Here is a 12,239-nt window from a genome sequence, read left to right as displayed (position 1 = left end):
GGACGCCTCCTCACAGCCCACGGCCAGGGCTACGGCAAGAGCGGGCTGCCCACCAGCCACACGACGGACTCACTGCAGGTCAGGACTCATGCCCAGGGTTGCTGGAGCTTTACATGGCTTAGTATAATTTGGGGAGCACAGCCTCAAGTGTCAGGACAATCTGAGAACAAATTGGAGGTTTTCGTGTCCTGAATTGAATGTCCATGTGAGATTGTTCGGGCTATTCCTTTCCTGGTCATTGGTGTGTTCCTTCTGCCTGCCTGAACTGGAGTCTCCCAGTGCCCTGCACTGTGACCTCAGTGCAGCCCTGTAGCCAGGCCTCAGCGTGCTTGTCACCAACTCTTCCTTCCTCCTGCAGACAAGTGTGGCCAGAGGGTGGCAAGGAGGTTCCCTCCTGGTGGGTACCACAGAGACTGCCTGGCGGTGCAGCTCCATCTGCTCTTTAAGTTCATTAAAGGCTATGGCTGCACGTTTATCTTCCCCTGCAAAGTGCGATCAAGCAGGATTTGTCTCTGCGCCTGGAGTATGTAGCGTAACATCCTCTGCGTTCATGCTTGTTGTCAAAAATGACAGGGCTGGGGCTGGTGAGATGGCTCAGTGGTCTAAAGCACCTACTTGGAACAAGCTCAGCAAAGCACAGGGAACACGGTTCAATCCCCCAGCACCACATGCCAGCCAGTCCCGCCCCCTGGTGGGCTGAGCTGGACACACACACACAAATAAATAAAAAAAAATTTAAAAAAAAGAAAAGAAAAAGTGTTAAAAAAAAAAAAAAATGACAGGGTTCCTTTCTGTGTGCAGCTAGTACTCCACCAGGTGTGCCATACTTCCTTTATCTCTTCCTTCGTTGATGGACATGATGAACTTCACATTTTCATCAGTGAAGTCAGATCAGTTGAGGGCCTTTCTAAGGTACCTTTCAGTTCTGAAGGTCTCCAGCTGTCCCTCATTCACTTGAATCACACCACTTTGCTGAGGGTGTCCACATCGCAGCAGCTGGGAGTGCCCATGCTTGTGGTGTCATGGCTACATGTGCTGGCACTTCCCCCTGTGCCACAGCCCCAGCTTAACAGGTGGCCTGGAGACCGCCATCCTTCAGTGTCATCCCTTGCACAACGCACACAGCCATGCCCTCTCCCCATCCACAGTGTCTTTATGCACATGACCAAAAACAACTCCACACTGAGCAGCAAAAATAAGGCCTGAGAACATATGAATATAGAAAAGGGAGTTGTCACCAGATGCCGGGCCATAACCTGCTATCTCTATCTTGCTTTGTGTTTCAGCTTTGGTTTGTAAGACTGGCGCTGCTTGTGAAACTGGGTCTCTTCCAGAATGCCGAGATGGAATTCGAGCCCTTCGGGAATCTGGACCAGCCAGACCTGTACTATGAGTACTACCCGCACGTGTACCCGGGGCGCAGGGGTAAGGCACGGAAGTGTGATGTTGGGGTCTCTGTGGTTTGTTCCCCTGTGCTTTGACGGATGTCAAAGAGAGCCTCACTTCTTTCATCCCAATCTAGAAAATGAAATCTCTGTTTTAGACACTGTGACCTGTGGGTCTTTGGGTCCCTGAGGAGGAGCCATCTGTGGAGGACCTCTGAGGACCGCAGCAGAGCGGGCAGGTGGTGGGGATGGAGGTTGCACACGTCCCCTTGTGCCCCACATTGGGAGCGTGACAGTATTTCCTGCTCTTTTCCATTCAGATTTTTAAAATTGGTTGTGGTCCACAAGGGGGTCACAGTCACAACCATCAGGCTGGTTCTGGGACAGGGACAGGACATGGGGCTGGAGGGAGCTAAGGCAGACTGCAGAGCAATCCAGTAGGCTGGAGAGGACCTGGGGTGGTCTGCACCCTGCTGTGTTCCTGTCAGGGAGAAATCCTTCATTGCGTGATTCTCCTGTCCTGGGAGCTAAGCCCTTTGTTCAGACTTTTCCTGGCCATATCTTGGCACCTGCTGAGTCGCTGTGCTACTTTGGGCAAGTTAGCTACGGCTCTGTGACCAGCACCCTCATGAGCAAAACAGGGATCTGATCTGCTCTCCCACTGCGTTGGTATGAAGAGGAAGTGACGTCACATGTCAGAGGTGTGAAACGGTGGCTGGCGCATCTGCTATATCCGCTACTTTACCCTGTGTTGAGTTCCTAAACAACATCTTCCGCTTTTCTCTTAGACCATGGGATCAGCATTTTTGGTGGAAACTTGCCTTTCTATGAATCCCGCAGGCTCCCACACGGGGTCTTCTCACCCTCGGGAGGAGGGCTGCGGGGGGGAGTGGCTCCAACCTGCCCTGAAGGGCAGCCGTCCTGCCTCTGCATCCAGGCACAGTGCTGGCCGCCATCCTTCCTCGGGCCATTCACTCCTGGGATGCGGAGAAAACAAGGGCCAAAATGAAACCGCACAGGGGACGGATGGAGAGAAGATGGCACCAACACATCATTAAGCAGCTAATTCAAATTAGCAAATGGACACAAATCATACATATGTTTTTGCTGAAGTGTGCGAACACCCATCCACAATAATGTGCTGCGTATTTTCTAATTTTTCTTTGCATTCTGTGGAGCAACAAGCATAAACGTTAAGAATTTGATTTATTCATTTCATTTTGGCTTGCAATATATAAGCAAAGCAAGTCGTTAAAATGTGCTTTAAAAAGGAGGTTACAGCAACACAAACAAATAAATAACTTTTATGAATGAGCTTTAATATATTTCATTTAAATATTGGGCACAATTTTTACCCAGTCAGAGGATTCATAACAAGACATACAATGAATGGTGTGAAATCACCAAGCTGTGTCTTCATGTGAGAGAGCGGCAGCGTTGTGCCCTCGGGGTCCTGCCGAGTCCCAGCAGCTATGCTACACCCCCTTGAAGCAGTTTGCTGGACCTTGGTCCCAGCGCCCTCCTCTGAGCTGCTGCTCCGGATGCCCTCTTCGTGTACCCTCTCTTGCAGCAAGGGCTGAGTGCAGGTGGTTTGGGGTCACAGGAGGCAGCCTGGCTCTTGATTCTTTGCCTCCTCTTATGAACTTTAAAATCAGCGTGTCGATATCCACAGCCATCCCCTTGCTAGGACTGCACTGAATCTGGACTCTAAGTCCTGACAAAGCGACCTCTTACACCCTTGAGTCTTCCATCCATGAACATGGAATGTGTGTGTGACCACCCAGGTTTGATTTCTTTCACTGGAAGACTTTGTTCTCTTCATTCTGTCTTTTGGATTCATACCTAGGTGTTTTGTTTTGGTGCTAATGTGAGTGGTACCCTGCTCCTGATTTGTTAATTGCTGGTATTTAGAAATCCAGTTGACTTTGGTGTATCACACAGCATTTCATTACCTGTGTGGGGAACCACGGACAACTGATGCAGCTGTGATCCGCTTCCAGGCTCCATGGTGCCCTTCTCCATGCGCATCCTGCATGCAGAGCTGCAGCAGTACCTGGGCAACCCTCAGGAGTCACTGGACAGACTGCACGGAGTGAAGACAGTCTGTAGCCAGGTGAGTGATGCTGCGTCGGCGCCCTGCCCTACACAGCCACGCTGCCCACTGCCCTCCCCAGCAGCCCTGGCACTTCCTCTCTCAGGCCTGAGACATCCAACTTGGTAGCCAGGGCATTGCTGCTGCTGTTGATGTTGGAGGCACTCGGGGTGGGAGGGTGGTTATTGGTACAGCCAGGGTCCATTCCTGAAACCCTTGTTCCTTAGACTCTGGGTAGAGTAAAAGCAAGGCTGTTTGCTTCATATAAAGTAGCCCGTGTGAGCCTGCGCTTGGCTACACGTGCACTACACACGCACCTACGCACACACGCAGCCACAGCCACCTATCTGCAGCCGCAGCAGCAGCATTGACCTACTCGGTGTCACAGCCCTCACTCGTGACATTGATGCCAAGGCCCAAGCCCAGCACCACTTACGCCATGCCCCCACACTCCTTCAGCAGATGAGTTGTCACCACAGGTGACACTGGAGGAAATGCAGGCAGAAGGCTTCATCATACACAGCCTCAGCCTCCCTCCGCCCTGGGCGTCTGCACTGGGACCATGCACTTGCCCTGCCTCTTGTCACACAGGTCCAGGAGCAGAGGAAAATGTGTAGCTGGGATGGTGCCAAGCAGCCCATGCAGTGGCCTTCAGGAGCTCCCACAATGAGAGTTTTTTAAAACACAAGGTCACATTTCCCAGCCAGTGTGGCTGTGCACAGAGCAGCCTGGAGTTCATCTTCGGCCCTAAGCTGCTGTGCAGCCTGGGCCTGCGCCAGCCTTTGACATGGCCTGGAGCCCCAGTGACAGGAAGTGCCTGCCTCCCAGGGAGCAGGCCGAGGGCCGAGGGCTGCCATGACCTCCTCTTCCTAGTGGACTGGACAGAGCCCAGTGAGGCCCCGGGGCCTGACTCCTAGATCCTGAATAACACCGGCCCTATTCCAGCCACAATGATCCAGTCCCCAGGGGCCCAGCGGTGAGGGCCCCTTCCTCTTGGCCTCCTGTAGAAGGGGCCTGGGCCAGAAGTGTGTATTCTCTGGTTAGGAAGCCTGCTTCCCTGCCCGGATAGCTGCATAGCGAGCAGAAGGAGGACTTGGGTCCTTTAAATAGGAAGGGCCCTTTCAGTACTGTTGGGAGCAAGTGGTACTGGTTATATATGGAGTCAGCCAGCTGGCGTATTCATCCCAGGCATCTCATTTTCTCCTTGGACAGAACACCAGCAGGCTTTTATTTTGACTGATGGGTCTCCTTCCCCAGCCGCGGATGGTATTGGCACCTGCTTGTATTGGGGTATAGCCTGTCCCTCCAGCCCCCTCTTCCACCCGCAACTCTGCCTGTTCCCAACCCCTGACTTCCCCAGTCTGCTTCCAAGCAAGATAGAGTGCTTCCTGGCCCACTTATTCTAAGACCCCCTACTGGGGAGCCCCCAAAGGACTCCACTAAAGTCCGCAAACCTCCTGAGCTTGTCCACGCAGATTCTCTCTCCCACTCTGCAACTGTCTTCGCTCCGGATTTCATCCCTGGCCTCAGAAGGGCGCCCACTGCGCTGGGTTCACTCTGAAGTCCCTTGTGTTTTCCTTTTGCCTAAGATCACTGACCTCATGAGCCTGTTCCCCATTCTTGTCCACTACTGTCCCCTTGTCCCATCTCTTTGTTCTTTCTGGGCTCCCTTGACTGAAGGAATCTCATGACGACTCCGAGACTGGTACCCTGGCCCTCTCTGCTCGCATGATGCCTTGTCGATGGCAGAGCAGCTGCTGTCCCTCAGCCTGGTTTAAGGCAGCTGGGCTCCCCATGGTCACAGTGTTGAGCCTGTGTGTGCCTTGCAGCTGAGTTCCCGTACCATTTGATGGTGTCTGGAGTGTCGCCTGCAGGTGACCAGGCTGTGGCCCAGGGGTAGAACTAGTCATGTCTCCATTTTTCTCCCTAGCAAATAATCTTTCCTCTTGAGACCTTTTCACCTCATCCTTCCCCTCCAAAAGGAAAACTTACTCATATTACAGTGGCTTTGCAGGGAAAACCAAAAACAGAAAACAACCAGGAGTCATTAACCCCCCCAAAAAAATGCTAGGTAAAGTGACAGATGCATCCCCTCCTCTGGGGACATTAAGAAAGGCCATGGGGCCTTATGGTGCCCTGCCGGAAGGGGACTGGTGTTTCCACAGAAGTTAGCGATCGCTGTTATGTGCAGCGTGCTTGGTGCTTTTCTCAAATCCACATGTTTCCCATGCGCAATGTCTGGGGGCTTAGGGCATTCTTATTTTTCTTTTGGTGTTCTGAGATAGGGTCTCACTGTGTAGTTCAGGCTGGCCTTGAACTCACTATGTAGCCCAGGCTGGGCTTCCACCTGAAGTTAACCTTCTGCCTCAGCCTCCCAGCTGCTGCGATTACAGGTGTGTATCACTACACCTGGCTCTTGGGAATACATTATGAGTATTGTAAGCCCAAGTTCACCTCTCCCTCCGCTGAAAAGCAGGGCCTGTCCTTGCACTGTGACTTCAGGTTGAAGTCCTCACAGTGTGGACGATGTGTCCACCCAGGCGCAGACGTTCTCTGGCAGCCTGTTCTCCATCCAGAGAAGCCTGCTGTCCCTATGAAGTGTTAGGGAAAAGTCTGGGCACGAGCATGTTTCTCACTGACATCATTGTGTCCGGTGGCCACAGATCCTGGCGAACCTGGAACAGGGCCTAGCCGAAGACGGGGGCCTGAGCAGCATCACCCTGGAGAGCAGGCAAGGTGAGCTGGTGGCGGGTGGTGGGGGTCCCTGCTCTCGGCCTCTGGCTCCTCACCCTGCAGAGCACTGCCAACTCCTAAGGTGGCTTACAGCTCCTCTCCCTGGGGGACCTGCCGGTGGCCACACTTCGGGAAGCCAGAGTCCCTTTCCCAGTGGCCATGGGGGCAGGTTTGGGGGAACTCTGCGAGGGAAGACCCGGTTGGGCACAGGGCCATGGGGTGGCAGGAGATGGGACCACAGGCTGCAGGGCAGTGGGCTGTGCTGAGAAGGGTGCACACACACCCGTTTCTTCCACTGTTTAAGACAGGGAATTTGTGAAGAACGAAGGTTTGTGTGCAGCGGGGATCTGGTGAGCCCTCTTGCTGCCTCCTGACCTGGCAGGTGTCACAGGTGTTCTTCTCCCTCTCCTATAAAGCTATTAATGCCACCATGCGGCAATCTCAGGACTTTACTGCTCCCAGAGGCCTTGCCTCCAAATACCACCTACATAGGCCCTCAGAGATGAAGTTCTCCAATAGCAGCAAGGGGCAGGCTGTCAACCTCCAACCTCCAGGGTTGCCTATTCGCCCTTTGGGCATCTTCCCCAGACCTGTGTCTGGCAGCTCCTTCTCCCAGCGCCAGTCCTGCCTGGTAAATCCTAAGACCAGGATATGCACTGGGACAGATGAGACTCCAAGTCAGCAGGACACTGGGTAGGAGGAGAGCATGCAGGATGGGGCTGCCAGGTCCTCACCCTGGGGCCTTCAGGAGCCCATGCGACCCCCTGGTCTGGAGGTGTGTGAGGTTGGGAGGGTGTTTGGGTGTGCACTGTGTGTATCTGTGTATCTGGTACAGTGTGAACTGCTGGAACCTAGGAGGCTCTGTGTTCCCACCCCCTCCTTGAAGAGCATCCCAAAGACACGGAGCTGAGCTAATAGTGGAGCTGCCCCTTCCCACTACCTCTTGACTTGGCCCAAGTCTGGATCGGGTCCCTCTGTTTTTTCATTTTTGGCTGTGACACAGGGTCTCACTGTGAATTTCATGCTGGTTTTGCCTTGAACGCACTGTAGAGCTCAGGTTGGCCTCAAACTTGTGGCAATCCTCCTGCCTCAGCCTCCCAGCTGGGATGGCAGGCAATGTAACCTACCTGGCTTATGCTTGGGTCCCTCTTAAAGGAGTGGACAGGCCAGGGAGATGGCTCAGTGGAATAAGCGATTCCCTGGCAAGCGCAAGTTGATTGAACTCAAGCCTGAGTTCAATCTCTGCTTCCTCCAAAAAAAAAAAAAAGGAGTGGACACACCCAGGACAAAGAGTCGCTGGGGTCAGGTAATACCTCCACCCCTCTGGTCCACAGCCTCATTTTTAACAAAGCATAAATCCTGACGCCAGCTGCGTCTCCAACCCAGACACATCCTGATGCACTCAGTTGCAGTCAGCTGCCTTTGCCTGGGGGCTCTACCAGACCCCAGGGAGCAATGGAAGTAGCGAGCCTCAAAGGCTTGGGGTCAGCAGGCACCCCTGGAGGGAGCAGAGGGCTCAGCTGCCTGCTCAGTGGCCCCAGAGAAGCCTGGGTTGAAAAGCACTTTGGTCTTTAGGGAATATTGGGTATATCACCGAATTGAGGGATGTGGGAGCCGGGCCAGGGTCACTAGAACCAGACGTTTTGACTGCAGGAGCCTCTGACTCCAGGGGCCTCTCCGGTGGAGAACCACTTGGCCCATGCTGGGGCCAGGCAAGGGGCTCAGGAGGTCCTGGGGTGCTGTACCCCACTTTGCCCCTACTTTGCACACCCTAGAGTCCAGGTCAGTACCAGGCCTCTGACTGAGGCTCAATCCCTGAGGGCCCCCCCTGCCACCCTCAGTCCTTCCAGGGTCCTCCTGCAGATTCTCGTCCTGAGTTGGCCTGGCAGAGCAGGGGGATGCCCACTTACACACACCCACCCTCTCCCTGCAGCCTCGGTGCAGCTGTGGCGGACGCGCCTGGGCCGCGTGCTGTACTCCACGGCCAACTGCTTGCTCCTCATGAAGGTAGGTGTGGGTGCCAACGCAGTAGCCCTGGAAGCTGGGGCCGGCCAAGCCTGGCAGAGCCCAGTGACCCTACAGCTGCTTGGTGTTCAAAACGCAAGCAGGGGTCACAGCACCATGTCCCACATGCAAGCGAGTGTGCTATTTCTTTGGAACCGTCCATGCCCCCTCCAGAAGGGTGCCTTTGTTCCCTGGCTCAGGAGGGTGGGACTCCCTCCACCCCTGTGTGATTTTATCCACAGCCCTGGAGCCAGGGCTCAGGCCCCTCTTTTCTGTATGCCCCTCCTAGGCACTGGCATGGGCACCAGCAGCGGCATTGATGGCCCTGCTGGAATCCCACAGCAGTGCAGCTGCACCTTCAGGCTGCTTCACGGAGCACAGTTCCTCCCTCCTGCTTGCAGCTCCTGAGCTGCCCAAGGTCATTCTGAGCTGCCCAAGGTCACTGCTGAGCTGCCGTGGGAGCAGGCTCCCTTTGGGCCTTTCAAAGGGGGGTGCAGAGCTGAGCAGCAGTTGCCCCAGGCCAATCTCCGGGCCTGCTCACTGTATGACCTTGAGGTAGTGCCAGAGGAGGGAGTCAAAGCCTCAGAAATCCCCAGGCCTGACATTCATCTGCCCCCTCGCCTGGCCTTGCAGCATGCTGGATAAAGGAAAAGGCAGTTGTTCTTCCCCCTGTACTCGAGGCTGTCTCCAAAGAGGACAGGCTGCAGCTCAGAGGGCCATTCGCTCCCCCTCCTCCTCTGGTCCTCAGGCCTGGGCACCTGGCACTGCGGCTTGCACCACCTTCCAGCCTCCAGAGCACCCTATATGTTGCCCCAGGGCGCTGCGGAGGCAGCAACTACCCCCAGCCCCCCACCCCAGCTCACTGACTTCCGGTTGCCAGAACAGGCAGATGAAAGACAAATGACAGAGCTCCTGAGGAGTCTTGTGAATCATGGGCCGAAGTCCTCAGTCCTCGGGAGGGGAGCTGCCTGTGGGCAGTGGGCAATTACAGAACACAGTGCTCTTCATGGTTGTGCTGCGGGCAGCAGGGATAACCCCAGGCGCCGATCTTAAGGTCTCTCCCTATTGTTGCGGCTCAGAACAGAGCCGAGTTGTATTGTACTGTGGCTGGTGCTGCATTTGCAGTGACAGGAGTGAAAAATGCCTGAGGAAAGCCGGTCCAAGCACGTGCATGCTGCTGCCCTCTCTTGAGCCCTCACAGTATTGCAACCATGGGGTTCTTTAATTAGGTACATGGCTAAAAAGAGCTTAAAACGGGAGCCATTTAACTATTTGGACAGCATTTCCTACAGCGAAGTCAGTATCCGTTTGGCTTTTATAATGATGAGAAATCCACTCATCCATCCCAGCTCCCTGCATCCGCATGATGCACTGTGAGGTACACTCACCCAGAAAACCCCCACCCCCAGCCTGCCATGTCTGTCACCTCCCCACTTAGGCTTCTGACAGCGGGAAGATGCCACACAGGTGTCCCCACCCTCTGTGGCCCCCCAGTGCTGAGTTCTGAGCCCCAGTGTTCCCATGGTCAACAGACGTAAGCCTTGCCCAGCCCTACTGTCCTGCTAACTCAAAAGGCAAGTGTCCCTGCAGCTTGCATGCCTGCGACAGTTCGCTATGCCCGTGTCATGCAGGAATATGTGTTGGCTGTGGACGCCTACCGTGCTGTTATCCAGTACTATCCCGAGCAGGAGCCTCAGCTGCTGAGTGGCATTGGCCGCATCCTCCTCCAGGTACACAGCTGGCTGGGCTGTGGGCAGGGGACTTCAGGAGCACAGGACCATGGGACACACACTTCACTTCCCAAACTGTGGGCTGCTGCTGTGAGCTTCCCCTGGCTTGAGCACCAGGAAGCCAGGGACTCAGCCGAGAACTAGAGATGCGCCCAAGTACAGCACTTTAGAAATAGGCCCTGTACAGTTAGAAAAGCCTTGACTAAGTTAACCGTGGTGGAGCTTGACTGTGATCCCAGTACTTGGGGAGGCTGAGGCAGAAGGAGGGCGAGTTGGAGCCCAGCCTAGGCAGCTTAGCAAAAGCCTATCTCCAGAATAAGTAAATAAAAAGAGCCAGGGATGTAGCTTTGGGCAATCACCCTGGGTTTAATTACTCAGAAAGAAGGGGGGCACCAGGTCTGGTGGCACACGCCTGTCATTCCAGCACTCAGGAGGCTGAGGCAGGAGAACTGTTGTGAGCTAAGGGTCAGCATAGGCTACGTAGTAAATTTTCTGAATTGTATAGTAAGACCTTGTCTCAAAATAAGAAAAGGAAGGCCATCTGCCCCAGCCTCCTAAGTACTGGGGTGACAGGCAGGTGTCACCATGCCTGGTGCTAAATTTTTACTTAAGTCTGTGCCAGGATTCATCTCAGAGGACAGATTCCTAGCCGTAAGATCCTTAGAGCAGGTATGCCTACAATGTGCTGGAGTTCTGAGGAGAAGGTGACATCCTCCAACCTTCAGTGGTTCCTGTCCTCTTCACAGAATGATCACAAACAACCACTGTAGCTCCCCTGCCTGGCCTGCCCATAGGAGTGGAGCTGGGGAGTATATTTAATATCCCTTTCCTTCTGTCCGCTAACCTGACTGGATTGTTCTGTCCGAGCAGATCGGAGACATAAAAACAGCTGAGAAGTATTTCCATGAGGTTGAGAAAGTCACACAGAAACTGGATGGGCTGCAGGGTAAAATCATGGTTCTGATGAACAGGTATGTACTTAACAGTGGACTCAGGTCTGTCCAATACCCGGTAGGCTGGCTATCCCCAGGAGTGGAATGCACCCCCAAAGCACATGGGTTCCCTAGAACCTCAGTGTTAAAGCCCTGCTCTGTGTCTGCCCACACAGACTCATGTCCAGCACAGAAGTAGAGACGCCTCACTGGGCACTGGGTCCGCTCATTACGGTGACCCCGCCCCGGACACCGCAGCCAGGAAGGGTGTAGAGGGAGGTGCCTGGCTGCCCGGCTCACTGCCTGCTGTCTCCTGTGTTCCAGGGCCTTCCTGCACCTTGGCCAGAACAACTTTGCAGAAGCCCATCGGTTCTTCACAGAGATCCTGAGGTTGGACCCCACCAATGCAGTGGTAAGAGGCCCAGCCACAAACGATCCCCAAGGGACCTTCAGCCTTTTGAGCACTTTGCAGACACTAGAAATGTGTACTCCAAAAATCTAAGCCATGCCAGGGATATAGCTCATTGGCACATGAACCTGCCTGGTAAGTGCAAGGTCCTGAGTTCAGTTCCTGGTTCCAAAAAAAGAAAGAAAAAGAAATCTAAGCCAAACAGCATCGTGGCACCTACCCATCATCCCAGAACATAGGAGGCTGAGGCAGGAGGGTAGCCATGAGTTCAAGGCCATTCTGAACTACATAACTTCAAAAACAAACAAACAAAAAAAGATACTAAGCTGGCCCAGTGCACCCTGGGATGGGCAGGTGCACACCCCGAGCGGCTGCCTCTCCCACAGGCCAACAACAACGCTGCCGTGTGCCTGCTATACCTGGGCAAACTCAAGGACTCGCTGCGGCAGCTGGAGGCCATGGTGCGGCAGGACCCGAAGCGCTGCCTGCACGAGAGCGCACTCTTCAACCTCACTACCATGTACGAGCTGGAGTCCTCGCGAAGCATGCAGAAGAAACAGAGCCTGCTTGAGGCTGTGGCCAGCAAGGAGGGTGACAGCTTCAACACGCAATGCCTCAAGCTGGCCTAGCTGCCCGCCAGGACCACACCCTTGCAGGACCAATAAAGCCCATTCTCTTGGTGTCTAGGAGCATCCTTTACTCTTGTGTATGTATGTGTGTACATGTGTGCACGTGCACATTGGGGGCGTCAACCCAGGGTCTCTAGAGCTATGGCCTCAAATCTGTAGTCCTGCCACAGCCTCCCAGAGGGCTAGAACTATAGGTTGCGCCACCGTGCCTGGCTCCTGGGTGAGATTTTAGTTGAGAACTTAGACCCTCTCAAAGCAGAACAGTTATGAACAGAAGCTGCTCTTGTTTCTCACATTGTTTTCATTGCCACATTCCAGCATGTGG

At 54.2% G+C, this 12,239-nt stretch overlaps 1 protein-coding gene across 1 annotated transcript in view; it reads left to right on the top strand.

The window, feature by feature from the left end:
* The window catches only part of Trappc12 (trafficking protein particle complex 12), a 64,667-nt gene extending 52,693 nt beyond the window's left edge, over positions 1-11,974 (top strand). Inside the window, exons 9-12 of the mRNA XM_004648063.3 lie at positions 9,846-9,944; positions 10,815-10,915; positions 11,201-11,288; positions 11,672-11,974. Coding sequence (XP_004648120.1) covers positions 9,846-9,944; positions 10,815-10,915; positions 11,201-11,288; positions 11,672-11,914 — 531 coding nt within the window. The 3' untranslated portion in view covers positions 11,915-11,974. The remainder of the gene's footprint in view (positions 1-9,845; positions 9,945-10,814; positions 10,916-11,200; positions 11,289-11,671) is intronic.
* The last annotated feature ends 265 nt before the right edge of the window (positions 11,975-12,239 follow it).

This window comes from Octodon degus, unplaced genomic scaffold (assembly GCF_000260255.1).
Source record: "Octodon degus isolate 3935 unplaced genomic scaffold, OctDeg1.0 scaffold00351, whole genome shotgun sequence".
Classification (NCBI taxonomy): Eukaryota; Metazoa; Chordata; class Mammalia; order Rodentia; family Octodontidae; genus Octodon; species Octodon degus.
Note: the sequence above shows the minus strand (reverse complement) of the source record. Positions and strands in the feature narration are given on the sequence as shown.